Below are 17,568 nucleotides of genomic sequence, written 5' to 3'. Positions count from 1 at the left end.
ATGAGGCACCCCCACAGAAGGGGGCCGGCGAGCAGCGAGGCCGCCGGCCGGGGGAGGCCGGACAGGCGGGGAAGAGTCTCTAAATCCCGCTGCTCGCCGGGGCTCCCTGCCCGGGGATCGAGGCGAGATCCCCCCCTCCCGGCTCCGCTGCTCTCAACCGAGACACCTTCCCCGGGGCCCGCTCCGCCTGGCCCGGCCTTATTAGGCGGTACGGGAAGCAGCAGCGGCCCTGCGCCCGCCCCGCCGGGGAGCGCCGCCTCCTCCGGCCGCGCCGCGCACGCCGGGACCGGCCCTGCCCAGCCCCGCCGCCGCCGCCGCTGCTGCTGCTGACCGGGCCGCGGCCCCGGCCTCAGCCCCGGCCCTACCGGCAGGATGCAGGTGAGCAGCCGTGGGGGGGAAGCCCAGCGCACCCGGCCGCTACTGCGGGGGAAGCCGTGCCGGGGCCGGGCGCCGTGCCGGGTCACAGCCGCCGGGGCGGGCGGGCACCATGGCGTGGGCCGCCCTTAGCGCCGGAGCGGCCGGGACGGGGCGGCGGGGGTTTCATCCCCTTTTCTGGGGGCGGAGGTGTCTGTCGTGTGGCGGTCTCGTCGTGAAGCTCCATGGCTTGGTTTTGTGGTGGGTTTGTTGTTTTGGGGATTTTTCTTTTTTTTTTTTTTCCCCAAGTACGATATTTATTTCGGTACTGTAGTAAGCAGATGGGCGGGTGGGTGTTTTTGTCACTTCATCAGTATGTTGGTAAACGACGGTAGATGCTGTGAAATACAGTGTCGAGGCAAAAATGACCACAGCCAGAGACCAAAAAAAAAAAACAAAACAGTAATCTGGTGTGCTATTTGCTCTGCTACTTTGTTTTCTGTATTTATTTTCTTTTTTTATTTCCCCCCCCCCCGGTAGTCCATGAGTCCTGTGTTTTGGTCTAGAGAAGACACAAGAACAGAGCTAGCGTAAGCTATATTGATATAAGCCATAGCAAAGCAGTAGGGGGTGTATTCAGTTCTCAAACTGAACTTAGATCAAGACAGTAGGGAGCCAAAATAAGCCTGTCGGGTGCTTATCACTGAATTGTCATGTATTTAAAAAAAATAAAATAGCTATCAAACTTGGAAAAACTTCTGCTGAACTTTTCAACAATCCAGGGGTGCCTCTTTGCCTTGTTTTGCAGGATTATTGCGACTATTTAACAGTCAAGTCTCTTTAACTTTCAGAAACAGTCCAGGCACAGATTTATATCCGATTCCCTAGCAATGGGCTGGTCTGGCAGAGACAGTGCCCGCTTCTCTCTAAGCGCTTGTGTAGTCACGCTGACTTGAGTCTACCAAGGAGACTTCCCATATATCCAGAGTTGGGTCTGCAAGGCTGGTGCCTGCATGTCGTCTCATCAGCGTGTCCCAATGTGGTGTCCGCTGATTTGGTGGCCTGTTGTTCTTCTGAGGCTCTGTGAGCACTGTGTCCGGCATGCTTCCCCGTCACCCAGCTGATTTCCTCCCCTTTCGCCTTGTGAGAGCTGCAGCGATGGTTGCAACGCTTCAAACTTCTGTACCCTACCAAGACCTCCTGTATGTGCTGTGAGTGGGATGGAATAAAATCACTGTTCAGGGTACTTGTCTGGGGCTGCAGAGAAGCTTCCGCATCAGAAGGATGCACGCTGTGACTTTCTTGCACCATCCAGACAGTTACCAGTTGAGCAAGGTGCTATGTCTCTTGAAAAAACTTGCCTGCGTTAAGTTCTGGAAGTGGTAAAGTTCACCTTGAATGCATGTCATATGTTTCTTATTCTGTTCTAGGACCCAAATAAAGACACGGAGTGGAATGACATCCTTCGCAAGAAAGGGATCCTTCCTCCAAAGGAAAACCTGGAGGAACTGGAACGTGCAAAGGAAGAGGAGCAGTTTGCCATCCTTCAGAAGTCTCTTGGTGAGTGACCAGCCAACTCAGGCAGCAGCACCAGGACGAGTCTTGGAATACCTCCTTGGGGAAGCATGTACACAGAAATGGCCAGCAGTAATGTTTGTATGCCTGTAAATCAGCGTGCCCTTTTCCAAGTCTGTAAGGGATACCAAAGCCCCTTCTTGTATAGGGTGATCATCTGTTAACAGAAGCAAACAAATACGTTCCTGAACATGTGGATTCTTCCAGCACAGGAAAGCTTTGTTCTTGATGTCAGCTCCGTATTTTTATAGAAGTAAATGTTTGAAAACTGAAATAAAATAGCGCAAAGGGAGTCTGCCATGTGAATGTGCAAGTAAAAGCATTGCGTGATGTTACCTGTTGTATGCTTCCTCCTTTCTCCATTGTCCAGGCATCCCTGCTCTGTGTGTGTTCGGTATGTCTTTGCTGCAGCCACCAAACTTGAAAGCTAGTGCAGATACTCGTGTGCTAATCTAGGCAGCCTTCAGCTCAGACCACTTTACATCGTTTTTCCATCTGTATGTCTAAAGCGCATAATATTTTCTAAAAATCCAGTAACAATAATGCTTCAAAAAAGCCATATTTCCCATAGGTAATCTGCCCTTAAGGTAAATAAATTCTGTTGGACTGATAAAAGCTGATGAGTTTTAATCCCGGAACGAGGTTTTTGCTGATTTGATGTTTCTTCCATTCTAGTGAAAACTTATGAGGACATGACTCTGGAAGAGCTAGAAGAGAACGAAGATGAATTTAATGAGGAAGATGAGAAAGCTATTGAAATGTACAGGTCAGAGCAGCATGCGGAACCTGGCTTTAATGGAAATTGGAGGTTTTTTCTTTTATGTGCTGTTAGAAACTGTTGACACGAGGAAGGATGTTGTTAGGCCTGATGATAGAAAAAATGGGTTGTGATTCAGGTCTCTTGTAGAGCTTCTGAGTGTCTTTAATAGGATAACTGGGTTTAAATTCAGTGTCCTTTATCTACAGCCCGGTTTTACAGAGATAATGTGCACCTGCTGAGTGCATGGCTGGGGGTTCTGAGAGCTTTGAAAATCCCTTCCAAGATTTCTCAGTTTTTGTATGAATGAGATTAGGGTGCTGCAGATTTACATAATTACAGTGTTGGTTTTCCATTACCTCTTTCTCTCTACCATCTCTCGTGTTTTTAGCCATTTAGTTTGGTAGTGTACTATCTGCAGAAGAAATGTCTGCTGAGGGCAGAAATGAAGGAAAAAACCCCATAATTCATGAAACGTAGTTGTACTTCTCGCATGTTGCTGGTTTTAACTTGTGATGCAAATAGAAGAGCATCTGTTGACAATGTCAACTTACTTTTGTTGCTCTGGGCTTTGAAGAAGTTTATAATGTGCCTGTGAAGTCTAGGTTTCAACCAGCTCCTTTTAGCACTGTTCTGTCAAAAATGCCTCTCTTCTCAAATTCTTTTTCTCGTTGCTTGCTATTCAGGCAGCAAAGGTTAGCAGAAATGAAAGCAGCTCAAATGAAGAATAAATTTGGGGAAGTCTTGGAGATTTCGGGAAAAGATTACGTTCAAGAGGTTACGAAAGCTGGAAAAGGTATATGGGTAGTCCTGCACCTCTACAAACAAGGGTAAGAATTTGTTTTTAATCTTTAAACCTTTCACTGTAGCTGTAGATACTCTAGACAAATGTGTAGTTAGTGTGGAAAATCAGGAACTGATCCTGGAGTTCTAAGACAGAAAAATAAATTGAATTAGTAATTTCATTATTGTTGACTCAGGACTGCTGAACATAGCTCTAAAACAATGTTATCGTGAAATGTATTTCTTGTACGTCTATACAGCACAGCGTGATTTGTGTCATACAGCTACCATAAAGGTAGCTGCTGCCACTGAAATATCTAAGCTTTGGAAATTATTCTGGATAAAGTGTGAGGGGCTGTGAATCAGAAGGATGACTGTGTGTCTTTAACCTGGTTTCTAGAGGTATAAAAATGGAATGAACAAGGTCATGTCAGCATGACGGAAAAACTTGTCAAAAAGGTCTGATAAGTTGCTAGAATTTTCTGGAAAGGGGCAGAAATAGTTGATTGTATTCATTGTCTCTAATTGCCTCACGGGAGTTCAGTGTCACTTGCATACTTTCTTACAGGAGCTGATTCTCTTTCTATTTTGCCTTTGATCACGCAATTTCTAAATATCTTCAGAAAACAGTTTCTCTGTGTAATACAGGGGAATGTTGTATTGCTGATAGCCTAAAACAAAAAACCCACCACCCACCAAAGCCTCTAGTGATGCCGATTTCTTTTGAATGATGGAATACTGGACAAGACAAGTATTCAGAAGTTGTTGCTTCTGGTACATTTGGCTTTCCATAACTCATCGAGCTGATGTTTCTGACCTTTCTTCTGGAGCAGGTTAGTGTCTGATTTGTCTTTTATTTTTTCCTTATGCGTGTCTGTTGCTATTCTTCACAGAATTCCACTCTGTGCCTTAATTAATCAACATATGAGCGGGCTTGCAAGGAAGTTCAGAGATGTAAAATTCATCAAGGCTATCTCTACGACCTGCATTCCCAACTACCCTGATAAGAACCTGCCTACGATATTTGTCTACCTGGAGGGAGACATCAAAGCTCAGTTCATTGGGCCTTTGGTGTTCGGTGGCATGAACCTGACAAGGGACGGTGAGTGTCTGCATCTCCAGTCTTCCAAAGGAAAAGCAAAACTGCTTTGCTGGGCATGAGAGAAGGGAGGCTTAGGAGGAGAAGGGAGGTGTTAAAAATCATAATTTTTTTTTTTTGCACCTTTATGGCTCAACAACATGTTATTAAGGCTATCTTGTAGAAGCAGTGAGTGACTGAGTAGGCCCACATATAGATATTTATCTTATGTGTGTGCAAGTATTCACACCCTGTGTCAGGTGAAACAAATTTTCCTGAATATATTAAAGGGTAAATAGTACCCACGCACGTTCTTTGGAGCTCTTGCACCTGAATGACTGATTGTTCCCCCGTTTACTTGGTAGTCCATGCACTTGGTAACTGATGCTTGTCTATTGCATTGTAGGGCTGCTTGTTTCATTTTCAAGCCGATGGCATATATTTGTCTGTTGTAGCTTCCTGACATGCCGGCTTCGCTCCTTATTAACCTTTCAGGAGAGCCCACCCCTGTGCCCAAATGGGGCTGCTACCCTGAAATTGGGCTGCTTCCTTTTCCTCTTGCCATTTCCTGAAGATGGCAGCACGTTAAGCTCCCGCCTCAGTGGTTCAGGGGGCTCATGGTTCTGTGGGGAGAGGCTGTTACCTTTCCTGGAGGCTGCAGTTTTCCCTAGACCTACTTCTCCTTGCCCATCTCAGCAGTCTGGAGGCAGGCTGGGTGGTGCAGCCTCGTCAGCGTGAGATGCTTCAGGAGATGAGGGTGGTGACGCGGGTGTCACGAAGCACTATGGCTTCAGTAAAAGCTGCTGTTCGGAGGTGGTTGATCGGGATGGTATCCTGCAGCAGTGCTTAAAGACAGAGGTCAGCAGTGAAAAAGGCTCTTCTTGGAAAGCAAATGCAACTTGGATGCAACCTAGTGGATTTTACTTCTGTTAAAAGGATACTCATCAGCTTTCTGAGTAGGCATATTGGTCCAAATGCTTTCAAGCTCTTTCAAGGCCAGACTTTTAAGGGCATCTTAACCTGAAGTGAACCACAGTTAGGCAGAGTTTCAGGGTCGCTGCTGAATGATGTCACTGCCTATACTGGGATAGGATGCAAAGAGTTTTTTTTACAAAACCCCTGAAGTTTACAGGATATCTTGAGTGTGTGCTGTAGAAAACGCTCCCCTGCCCTGAACTGTCGGAAGGGGAAAAACTCACCAATGGGACTGCTGATTTGAGAACAACTAACCCTGACTACAGAGGTTGCCTAATTATGCACTGAAGTGAGAAGTGGAAGCAGAATCTACGGTTAGCTTTCTCCCATTTTTAGCACGTAAATAATTGATTGGGGGGTGGGCCAAAGGTGACTAAGCCAACTTAATTCAGTCCTCGCGGAAAGCTGGGCATTGAAATCCTGCACTTTCTTTCATTTCTTTCTTCCTTCTGCCCTAAGCCTAGGTGACTTCCACTGGAGATTAAAGAAAGTGTGAAGTTGCATTCGTTACTCTGTAATGTCTGAAGGAAATTAGATCTAATGATAGGGTTGCCAGCAGGACTAGGAGAAAGGTTTCAATTGAATGTGTTATATTGACTTCTTACCACTTCTGGGAAGTAATCCAATTTGGGTCTATATAGTAATAGGCCTGCTACTGATGGTGGAGTCTCTTACTGTCTTGCGAAGGAACTAATAATCAGTGCATGGCGTAGTGGGAAAGGGGTGAATTGCGTTTACAGAGTACATCCCTGAAAAGTACCTGCAATTCAGATGTGTAAATGGAATTGCTACAATTTTTTGCCCCTCGGTGAATCTATTCCCTGCCTCTTCTGCCTGTGATGAACTTGACGTATGATGGAAACAGTTGTAACATGTGCGGTATTCCTTCACCAGCGAAAGATGTGCAAACCTGTTTTCCGTCCTTACGTGCCATTCCCTTTCACCAGGAGAATTGCCTTATCTAAAGATGCTGCTCTGTATCAATTGCCTCTTTTACATTCCCAGTTGTAAAGGGAGCGGGAATGCCAGCGGTGGCCCGCAGAGCTCTGCGCCCTCATCTGAAACCTGTGCCAGTGCTAGTGACTGCGAAGGGAGGACTTGGCTACAGCGGGTGCGGGAGACAGGGCAGGGGCTGGGACCCTGGGGGTGGAAGAGGATGGGGAGGAATAGAGCAGAGCCCTGCTTTTGGTGCTGGCGACAGGGTGATAAGAGAAGTCAGCTGGGGAAGCAAGGGTGGGAAGGGTAGTGGGGAATGGTGGTGATCTGAGGTGCTTTTTTACCTCTGAAGGTAAATTAGGAGTTGCAAGGTGCTGTTGTACTGATACAAATAAGATAGCATATGTCAGAAGGAGTCAGAGCTGGAGAAAGACCAGTTTACTTCCCCACATTCATAGCTCTCATTTTCCTCTGCACAGAATTGGAGTGGAAGATTTCAGAATCGGGCGCCATCAAGACAGACCTCGAGGAGAACCCCAGGAAGCAGATCCAGGACCAGCTCATGTCCTCAATCAGGGCGTGTGTCCCAGCCAGGGGGGAGAGTGACTCAGAGGATGACTAACTCCTGTGTCTGCATCAGGATTGATACAGTACGCTTGCGGACAGTGTTCACACCTAGAGCACTGGAGACACTCATGAAGATCTTGCCGAGCCCTGGAAGGGTCGTGTTTCAAGACAGCCATCTATCTAGAAACTTCCAGAAACTAAAAAAGTTTCTTTAAAAAAAAAAAATACCCAAACTTATCGCAGCTTCACTTAGGATCCTGAAAGACATTTTATATTACGAAGCCTGAGTAAATCCTACTCAAAGTTTTAAAATACAGGCATCAATAGAAGCAGAGGTCTCATGTTGTTATTTTCTTATTAAATTGCTGACTTCTTTAAAAAATCTGAAATACGAAGCAGCCTTAAGTGCACTGGTTTTGACAAGCTTGACTTGTGTAAATCTAATCTAAATACTGGTCTTAAACATAATTGGTTGTAGCACTTAGTTGGGCCTTCTGTCAGCCCACTGTGCCTAAAGGTTGGACAGCCTGGAGAGCTAGGGGAGGTGACCTGTGACATGGGCACTGCTGAAGGTGACATGCGGCTCTTTGCAGAGGTGTGGTGGCAGGAGGGCCAGCACAAGGCCATGAGCTGGGACGCCACACATCTCAAGAGAAAACTCAGTGATGACCAGTGTCTCCTGGGACTTGCTGAATCCAGAATTCCCTTTCACATGCACCAATTAATTTAGCAACACTATTTTGCCTTTTGCAGGGGCTGAGCTTCCAACACCACACTTACCTGCTGATCACAAAAGAAAATTAAAGATGGTGGTGCTCGAGTGTGAAATTGCTGACTTCTTCCACAAAATCAGAAGTCTGATGCAATACTACGGTGTGCCACTGCCAAATGGGAGAGAAAAATCATATTTGAAGAGCTGACATCTTTCTATATTAAAGCCTTCCGTCTTCTTCTAGGTACAGCGATAATAATCGGAGCCTTAGAAGAGGTTGAACTGAAATACCACCTTAATTGTAGATCTGCTGACGCTCAGAGCTGCTTGCTTATTTTGGGTTGGATTTAATGTCCACCTACACTTTCAATTTTTCTGCTCTTGGGCTAACAAGCTCCAAGAGCTTTTGCTAACCAGGCTGCCCCAAGGACACTTTGTTATATTGCTGATGGATTTAGTGGGTGGATGGTACAGAATGCAATGCTCAATAAGCAGCAGTTTTTATTTTAGTTTTGTATTAGTTCATAGCAACTTTGAAGCATGTTTCCTGCGCTCTGTCTCTCCAATCAAATCAGTATGTAGTTCAAACAACAAATAACTGTTCCTTAAACTTCATGTGAAGTTGAAAGATCCTGAGGGAGAGCTTCCTCTTTGAGATCCCAATGGTGATTTGAGTGTCACTTAAGTCCCTTTTATTTTTTTTGTGTGTTTTTGACAAAATAGCTAAAATGCTAACATTGAGCAAGTGAGCCAAACGCAGTGGAATAAAAGCTGATAAATACTGAATATTGTTGTACATACCACCACCCTTCTTTTGACACTGGACTGTTCAAAATGCTATCAGAGCTGATGCTTTTTTATACTTACCTAGATGTTCTCACAATCTAGGAAGAGAACAACTCCTTCTCCCCACAGAAGCCTGCTTATTTTGCTTATTTTTCGCTTGCCCTCGTTTAGCTGTGCTTTGGAGTGACCTCTGAGCATGTAGACTTCTGGAGGAAACTGTCTAGAGGAGCACCTCCTAAAGGGCGTTTGGTACAGAGAGCTAGGCCGAAGCTAGCTTGAAATAAGGCCCTCTGAAATCTGTGTAGAGTGGATGTCCTATCCTCAGCCTCTCCCTCCAGACCTGCTGCTGTTAAGCTGTCTGAATTGCTGATGCAGGTGCAGCTGCCACGCTCTTCTCAACTTGTTTTTAATTTAAAGTTTATCAAACCTTCTAGGAAGGGGAGGTGGAATCTGCAATCCATCTTATATCGCTGCTGTGGCAACTTCAATTTGAAATCTAATTTAAAAACTAGGCAACGCTTTGGATACTTTTTTACTTCTATTATTCCCTCTTCTATTGTCTCCCTCTCAGTGTCTCTGCCGAGGTAGAGTAGCAATACTGTTGCAGCTGCCCTTCCACTGTTTTCTAGACCATTGATGATTTGTGGATTACAGCAGGAGATGAGCTCAAAGCAGGATGACCGCTGCATTTGGATTGGGTTGCTGAGGGCTCTGCCCTGTGGGGTCTTGGAAACAGCCAGGGATGAAGACTCCTTAAATTGTCCCAGTGCTTGACTCTATCTTTACTCCTCAAATTGTCCCAGTGCTTGACTCTATCTTTTGCATCCTGCGCAGGACAGCACAGACAGCAAGACCTTGAGCCAGAATAACTAAAGGCAGAGGAGAGTTGTCCAGAGCTGCTTGTTCAGTGAGAACTGGTGTTTCAAAGACAGACAGACATCCCTAGGATACTAACCAAAGACCTACTGGAGCTAATCAATAAAGAAAGCTGAAGGACAGAGTGCATTTTTTCACCAGACCATACCAGCTTGCGAGGACCTTAGCCAGTGACTCCCAGCTTAGAGTACATGGCTTGTGCTTCCTTGTGCTCAAGGGAGGCTCAAGCCCTCTACTCCAGAAACTCTGCAAGTCTTCCTCAAAAGCTCCCTGCTTGCTCTTGTCCACACTGTCACAAGTGATTCTTGTTCCCTCATCTGCAAAGTAAGCCATCTTAGATGGGATGGTGGCCTCTCACCAGAAGGGCTTATGCCTGGTGGATGAGGCACTGCCCCTCATGCGGGTTTGAGCCCCTCAGGCAGAACTGAGAATTGAATTGCTGGTGCCCCTGGCGTGTGGTGCAATAAATCCTTGGGTAAATAAAGGGGAGGCAGGGCTTTGGGCTGTTTCCATCACCATTTTCTCTTCCAGCAGGGTCCTAAAACCACAGCTGCCTTCTCCTTTTGTATGGAATCTAGTAGGTTGTGTGGGCTCTGGGGACACCAAGAGGATTAAGTTCCCAAAGGGAACTGGTGCTTGTATGGGCATCTTGTTGCCTCAGGCTGTTCAGCCATGGAGAACTAGATACCCAGTGCCTGTGAATGACACGACACCCCTAGGTCATAGTAACGTTTTTCTTTTACAAGGAGTGAAGCAGGCCTGCCCAGGAGATTGGGTAGGGGAGGCTGAGATTACATCTTCTGGCCTGCCTGCCTGCTGTCTGCCAGGACTACAGCAGGGGCTGCCTTGCCATTAAATAGCCACCATTGAGTAAAATATTACAATTCAGGAGAAATGGAGACAAAGTTTGACTTGTACCATCTTTTATCCTGAGCTGCTTAACGTGTTGACACATGGGGGGATGCCATGTGAAGATGCTGTGCTGAAAGGGGCAGATGTGAGAATAATTGAAAACCAGAAGAGGCTGAATGTTCTGCCCAGCTGCTGAAAGCCACGTGGAGCATCATTTCAAATGGTCTCTGTGCTTCTCGGTATTTGGCTAAGTGTGAAAACAGCTTCTTGTAATCTTACTCTCTTTCTTGCCAATCATAGCGCCTTGCTCAAGGCCTCTTGTAGAAATTAGGTCTCTGCAGGAAATAGATAATGAGATCTGTTTAACCTTTCGGCAGAGCAGAAACTATGGGAGCACACAGTTAAGGGGAATGAGCTTTAGCTTAGAAGGAAGCCGGCTGCTAAATAGCAAACCCAAACAGCCAATTAATATATGTAGCAGAATGAGGCAATATAATGGGAGAAAATAATTGACGAGCCGAGCCTGAACTCTCATTTGCAAAGATCTGGGGCGGTGTTGCCAAATGCACTATCAATATTTTTGCAGCCTGTCAGTAGTTAGTGTCAGATCAATGCTCGCTTCTCACCGGTGCGAGAAGGGTCTTTCTGTCAGCGATCGTGGGAGAAGTCGGAGGCAGTGATCCTGTAAACAGTGCTGAGGCTTGTACCAGGGACTGTCCTGTGTACCGCTGTGAAAGCAGCTCTGACTCATCCCACGCTGCAGCGGTGCCAGCAGGTGGTGTTGGGGGGGGAAATAACTGTAGGCCATAGACAGGGGAAAATTATTTGCCATTAGTAGACAGTCACTCTAGAGTCTTTTGTGTGAAATAAGAGAATGCTTTGGGGAGACTGTAGCAGCCTTCCAGTACCTAAAGGGGGCCTACAGGAAAGATGGGGAGGGACTCTTTATCAGGGAGTGTAGCAATAATATGAGGGGTAATTGTTTTAAACTGAAAGAGGGGAGATTTAGACTAGATATTAGGAAGAAATTCTTTCCTGTGAGGGTGGTGAGACACTGGAACAGATTGCCCAGGGAAGTTGTGGATGCCCCATCCCTGGAAGTGTTCAAGGCCAGGCTGGATGGGGCTTTGAGCAGCCTGGTCTAGTGGGAGGTGGGTGGGAACAAGATGATCTTTAAGTTCCCTTCCAACCCAAACCATTCTAGGAAAAGTAAGTGAACTGCTATTAATAAAAAGAGTTTTCTTCACAGTACAGGTCTGAAGTCTGCTGCTCACCCAGGTTATGTGAGCAGCCACATTAGGTTTGTAGCGGGCTGCCCTGATCTGGATCAGTCACCTCTCTGATATTCTTTTACCCAGACCCACTCGCACCCACAATCTGCACTCAGCGAACCTGGAGGATTACGCTTTGCATCCACTTCACATACAGAGAGAGCGCCAGGCATTGGGCAAGCAGAGCAAGGCCATGGAGGGGCAAGATCTCCAGGTACTTAATGCCACCATGGTTGGGAGCCTGCAGAAGTGTCTGCAGGACTGGGATCGCAGGAGGTGAAATGGAGGAGTGTGCTTTGAATACCTGTGCTGTGATGTACCTGGTTTGGCCAGGCCCCCTTTCCCAGGGCTCAGCACAGCCCTGCCTCCCTCCTCTTTGGGTCTGACCCATCACCTCCCTTACCAAATATGCTCAGGTGGGTATTTTGGTTGGCCTTACTGCTGGGATTAGTTTAACTTGGATGGGATGATTCACTATGAGAAAGCTGAGTGTGTGCTTCCAGCTCTGCTGGATTGGGGTACAGAATAAGCACACAATGTCAGACCAGAAGCTAGCATGACAGCTGAACACAAATATTTGTCTTTATAGAGTTCATGAAGAAAGTAGCTCTGATCTACAGCATTTCCCATGAAAGTTAAGGTGTACTTTTTATTCCTGTATTATAAACTCAAGTTCACAATAATTTGTTGTTATTCTCTGCAAATCCGGGGACTTTCCTGTTTCACAGGCTGCGTAGCAATGGGAAATGAGACTTCTAATAGAAAGTCAGTAACTTAGTTTGGACTAGCTCTTGTTTTGTGAAGGGGGTAAAAAAAGTACCGTTATCTGACCCTTTTGCTGCATATTTGTTGGGATCGGATCATGACTGAAGAAACTTTGCTCTCACTGAGATCAAAGGGGAATGCTTTCCCTTCTCCATTCTTTTAAATCACGATATTGCTAAAACTAATCTATTCCCTGTCAATTGTTTGGAAGGCAGTTGAACTCATTTCTTGTTACAGCCCGTTATAAATCACTACTCATTTCAATCTCATTTAGCTAATTCAGTCATCAAAGGATTGCAGGAGGCATAAAGTATTTTATTGATGCATTTAGTTCTTCACAGAATTATAAAAAGTGTTGAACTTCTTAGGTCTATCTATTTGCAGATGGCTCTTGTGATGCAGGGAAAGGCTTCATTCCCCCCTGTGGAAGACAGAACCATTAGAAGAGAAAATCCAAGCAGCGAGAGACTCTCTCTAGGCTTGTGTGGGAGATTGATGAACGATCTGACTTGTTTTCATAGAACGTGTTAAAACTTTCATCTCTTGACACCCTGCCGAATTTTTCAGGACTTTCACCAGATTAATTTTAATTTACAGAGCTGACTGAAGGAACTGAGGTCTGATTAAAAAAAATGGCAGAAAAAATATGAAGTAATTCTGAGGTTGTTTCTATTTAACACTTCAAATGTTAAATAAGCAAGGAATTATATAATCTAAGGCAGAACAGTCCATGTAACAGATGTTAATGGACAATTAATGAGATGAATTTAATTATGCACATTTGTAAGCCTTATATTTGCTATAAGAAGTCACATTTCTTCCAGTGTGTGGAACAGCTTAAACACAAAGATGCTTCTTGTGGAGGGAAAATTTACAGCATTTACTGACGAGAGCAAGCCCTGCTTTTCCAGACAGTTGTTGCCTACCCGACAAGTGACCCTGACTCCTGCTGTGGCGTGTGTCATCCTCTTCCCGTGGGAATACTTTCATTTACAAGGAGGGCAGCAGAGCCAGCTACTGAACTTTTCTTCTTCTTGCCTGATTGCAGTTCATCCTTCTGTGAAATAGTACAGACTGTCTGGGGGTGTTGGGAAACTTCATTAATTATCTGCTCATATATAGATTATTTCTGTTATGTAAGACTCAAAGTAGAGGTGTCCTGGATCTTTCAAGTTGATTCTCACTTGCTGTGGTTTAGTTGTTCCTAGCCTCAGGTGATTAGAGGAGAGATTGTGAGGGCCACCTCCATGGCAGAAGATCAGCAATAGACACTTGCAAAGATTGATCTCTGTCGCAGCGCTGAGGCACCAATTATTTACCAAGAAAATGACAGTGGTAAAAAGGTGCGAAATTTGGTGGGATGAAGCAAAACCGGGGGAATATGCAAAATGTGGAGTTGGGTTTCCCATCTGCTAATGTCCCCAGACTTCTTCAGCTGAGGTGCACTCCCTCTGGTTACATCTAGCTAGCAAATTTAATATTGCTGGGGAATAGGATGGGAATTGGATCCTGCAGGGTGAATCAAGTTCAGATGAAAGGGCTGGTCCTGGAAGTGCGTAAAGAGTTTCTTCTTGTCTTCTTTCTCTCTCTGAGAAGAAAGGGAGGAGGAGAGCCCTTGAGACAGTGAAAGACATGAAGGGCATCGGGCACAGGTAGGTACAGAGGGGCTCAGATGGGAGTCTTAAATGAGAAGTCTGTCCATTGGTAGAGAAGAAAAGTAGAGGTAATAAAGAAAAATTTGAGAGCTCACATTATGAGGAAAATTCGGGGATATTTGGTGCAGGATACCACTAGGAGAAGGACTGTTCTCAAAGGATGGGCTTCACGTGTGTAGCTGGAGACTGCACTGAGGATAGCAGAGGGGATGAGAGCATTAAATCACAGACCAAAAAGAGAATAGTGTATAGGAAGAAAAAGGGCAGATAAACATGGATGCACTGATCCATAAAGAAATGTTAGGGGGTAGGTTGCAAGTAAGTGCCACTATTATTGAGAGCAGTGATCAGGCAAGTTTTCAGTAAGTAAAATCAATTGGTAAAAAAAAATCATACCTAATTCAAGCCAGGACAAGGCACTGCTGTAATATTTGCATACTAATAAGCTGTCTTCAGCATAAGCTCAGCAAAAGCTATGAATCTTTCAGGTGAGAGGAGATGTTTATATGCAGTTTTACAAGACATGTTAAGCACTGATGGCATCAGGTATCTGGCATATGTTACAGATCCAGCCCAACTGATAAGGTGGGCCTTCTCTCTCCATTTAGATGTCAAATGTTACTTTCCCTTTAACTACATTGACATTTTCAAACTACTGCCCTGTGCGTTTGCACTGTATTGTAAAAGAGATATTGTGCCAATTTTAAAAATAGTTCTGTAACAATGCCATCACTGGCTTATTGGTAGCAGTCCTACTTTGAATGCAGATATAGAAAAGAGAGGAAGAGAGGGAAAACACCTCTTTGCCCTTTTCTTGACTAGTAGCTGATACTTCAGGCCTTACAACCTCCTGGTGTTCCTGATGAGAAAATGGTGATGAAGAGCTTTGGTAGCACCTCTCCAAAACAGCCCCTCCCTCCCCATCTTCCTCCTCTCCTGGTGGTAGGACAGCCAGCAAGCACGTGGACATCTGCCTAGCTAAAAGACTGGTATGCTTCCCTTGCTCCAGGCTTCAACCAGGGGGAAATCTTTAACATCAAATCCATATCAACTGTTACTGTGACTCCACATCTGCATGGAGCACGTGGGATTTCCCTATGAAGTCATGCAAGAAACCGGGCCCTGACACATCCCCTGGGATGTTCTCCGTTCACCTTGCTCTGATATGTAGACAGTGCCCTGGGGATCTAGGCGCTCAGCTGGGTACAGGTATTACTCTTGCTTAGAATGCAGGCAGAGGGAAATTGAGAGTATTCTGCAGGCTCAACTTCCCGCCATAGAGGGGCCCCCAAAGGCCAAACAGTTGCCCCCCCCCCCCAGTGCAAAGGACCCCTTGGAGTTGGGTACCTCCGTGACACAGAAGTTACATGCTCCCTGTCAGTGCTGATGGGTTTTACTCTGTTGCCTCAACAAATGGGGAACATGTGCCGACCAGAGTGCATCATGCCCTGGTCCAGGTGCGGTGGTCAGTGCAGATGGGATCCTGGCTGAGGGTGAGCAGGTGGTGGGACTACGCAGGACGGGTGTTCAGGCTGACCAGGATCCAAGGAGTGCTTGGAGCCACTGGCTCACTCCCCAACTTTGCTGGCAAAGAGACAAAAACTTACCTGGATCAGAGATCATAGAATCATAGAATGGTTTGGGCTGGAAGGGACCTTAAAGATCATGTAGTTCCAACCCCCCTGCCATGGGCAGGGACACCTCCCACTAGACCACACTGCTCAAAGACCCATCCAGCCTGGCCTTGAACACCTCCAGGGATGGGGCATCCACGCCTTCTCTGGGCAACCTGTTCCAGTGTCTCACCACCCTCACAGTAAAGAATTTCTTCCTGACACCTAATCTAAATCTACCCTTTTTCAGTTTAAAACTATTATGCCTGGTCCTGTCACTACGCTCCCTCATAAAGAGTCCCTCCCCATCTTTCCTGTAGGCCCCCTTTAGGTACTGGCAGGCTGCTATAAGGTCCCCTCGGAGCCTTCTCTTCTCCAGGCTGAACAACCCCAGTTCTCTCAGCCTGTCCTCATAGGAGAGGTGCTCCAGCCCTTGGATCATCTTTGTGGCCCTCCTCTGGACTCACTCCAACAGGTCCATGACCTTCTTATGTTGGGGGCCCCAGACCTGGATGCAGTGCTCCAGGTGGGGTCTCACCAGAGCAGAGTAGAGGGGCAGAATCACCTCCCTTGACCTGCTGGCCACGCTTCTTTTGATGCAGACCAGGATGTGGTTGGCTTTCTGGGCTGTGAGCGCACATTGCCGGCTCATGTTGAGCTTCTCATCAACCAATATCCCCAAGCCCATTTCCTCAGGGCTGCTCTCAATCCATTCTCCTCCCAGCTTGTATTTGTGCCTGGAATTGCCATGACCCACGTGCAGGACCTTGCACCTGGCCTTGTTGTACTTCATGAGGTTCGCACAGACCCACCTCTCAAGCCTGTCCAGGTCCCTCTGGATGGCATCCCTTCCATCCAACGTGTCAACTGTGCCACACAGCTTGGTGTTGTCGGCAAACTTGCTGAGGGTGCACTCAATCCCACTGTCCACGTCGCCGACGATGATGTTAAACAGCACTGGTCTCAGTACTGACCCCTGAGATGACATGAGATTACATGAGATGCCCACCTGCAGGTGATGATTTAAAAAGTATGGAAGGAGGCAGCATAGTGTGCATATCCTGGGAATGGTCTGGATTTCATGGGGGATGAGGTGCCAGATCTTTCACATGCCTCTGCGGGAGGACTCCCAGGCTGCAGTGGTATACATCGCGCTCTGGTTTAGGGGAGGTGTGCTGCTGGATGAGGCATGGAAATGGGATCAGCTGCTCTCTATGGTTGTGGCAGCTTTTCCTTACATAAAAACCATGGCTTCACTGGGCCTCATACTCCTCACCAGGAAAATACATATTTGTGTTTACTGACCATATATTGGTGTTTTGAGTTTTTTGTAATTTATATCTGCAGTGAAGGCAGTCACTACACTAGGGTAGTTGTTGTTTTGTCTATTTGTCCATCTATGCCAAATTTTCCTGTATAGGAGTTCTCTGCTATACTTACTGTGTGTCTGCATGGCCGCTGGCACTTGCAGATAATCTGCAAGTAAATCATGCTATTCCACTTGTAGTCTGTGAGTAAATGATGCTATTCCACTTGTTAAAGCATAACAGACTTTTGTAGAACTTTTTTAGCCCTGATTTTATACTATTTTATTGATTTCATTGTGATAGAGCTGGCTTTGTTCATTAAATGTACTTAATGAAGTGCTCTGCAAGATAAAAAGGAAAAATTTGGTAGCTCAGAAAGCAGCTCTGATCTTGTTATCATTGCTTGAGGACTGAAACAAGCCAATGCTAATTAGGGAGACTTCTCCATTCAAGGGCTCAAACGCTACTTCAAGCATCCTGGAGTTTTCAGGAGAGGCAGGAAGGATGAGAAACTTCTGCAGTGTCGCCTCTCAGAAGCATGCCAGGTGCAAAGTAAACGCAATCGTGCACAAGATGGCAATGTTCTCCACAAAAAGGGCCTTTCCTTCCTTCCTTGCTACAGGCTGCCCGTGTACTTTTAGACATACTACTTGTTTCAGTGAAATATCAATAGCGGCACTTCAGCTGCTCAATTCTGCTGCGTGCG

The 17,568-nt window shown here is 46.1% G+C and overlaps 1 protein-coding gene across 1 annotated transcript; it reads left to right on the top strand.

Annotated features, from left to right (window-relative positions):
- The first annotated feature begins 253 nt into the window (after positions 1 to 253).
- PDCL3 (phosducin like 3) lies at positions 254 to 7,354 on the top strand. Its single transcript, XM_054187344.1, has 6 exons — positions 254 to 378; positions 1,785 to 1,914; positions 2,605 to 2,695; positions 3,373 to 3,516; positions 4,363 to 4,571; positions 6,938 to 7,354. Exons 1-6 carry the CDS (start codon positions 373 to 375, stop codon positions 7,078 to 7,080), a joined length of 723 nt encoding a protein of 240 aa, XP_054043319.1. The 5' UTR covers positions 254 to 372; the 3' UTR covers positions 7,081 to 7,354.
- Positions 7,355 to 17,568: the final 10,214 nt, after the last annotated feature.

Source organism: Rissa tridactyla, chromosome 1, assembly GCF_028500815.1.
Source record: "Rissa tridactyla isolate bRisTri1 chromosome 1, bRisTri1.patW.cur.20221130, whole genome shotgun sequence".
Lineage (NCBI taxonomy): Eukaryota > Metazoa > Chordata > Aves > Charadriiformes > Laridae > Rissa > Rissa tridactyla.
The sequence above is the reverse complement of the archived record's forward strand: the minus strand, read 5'-3'. Positions and strand labels throughout refer to the sequence as shown.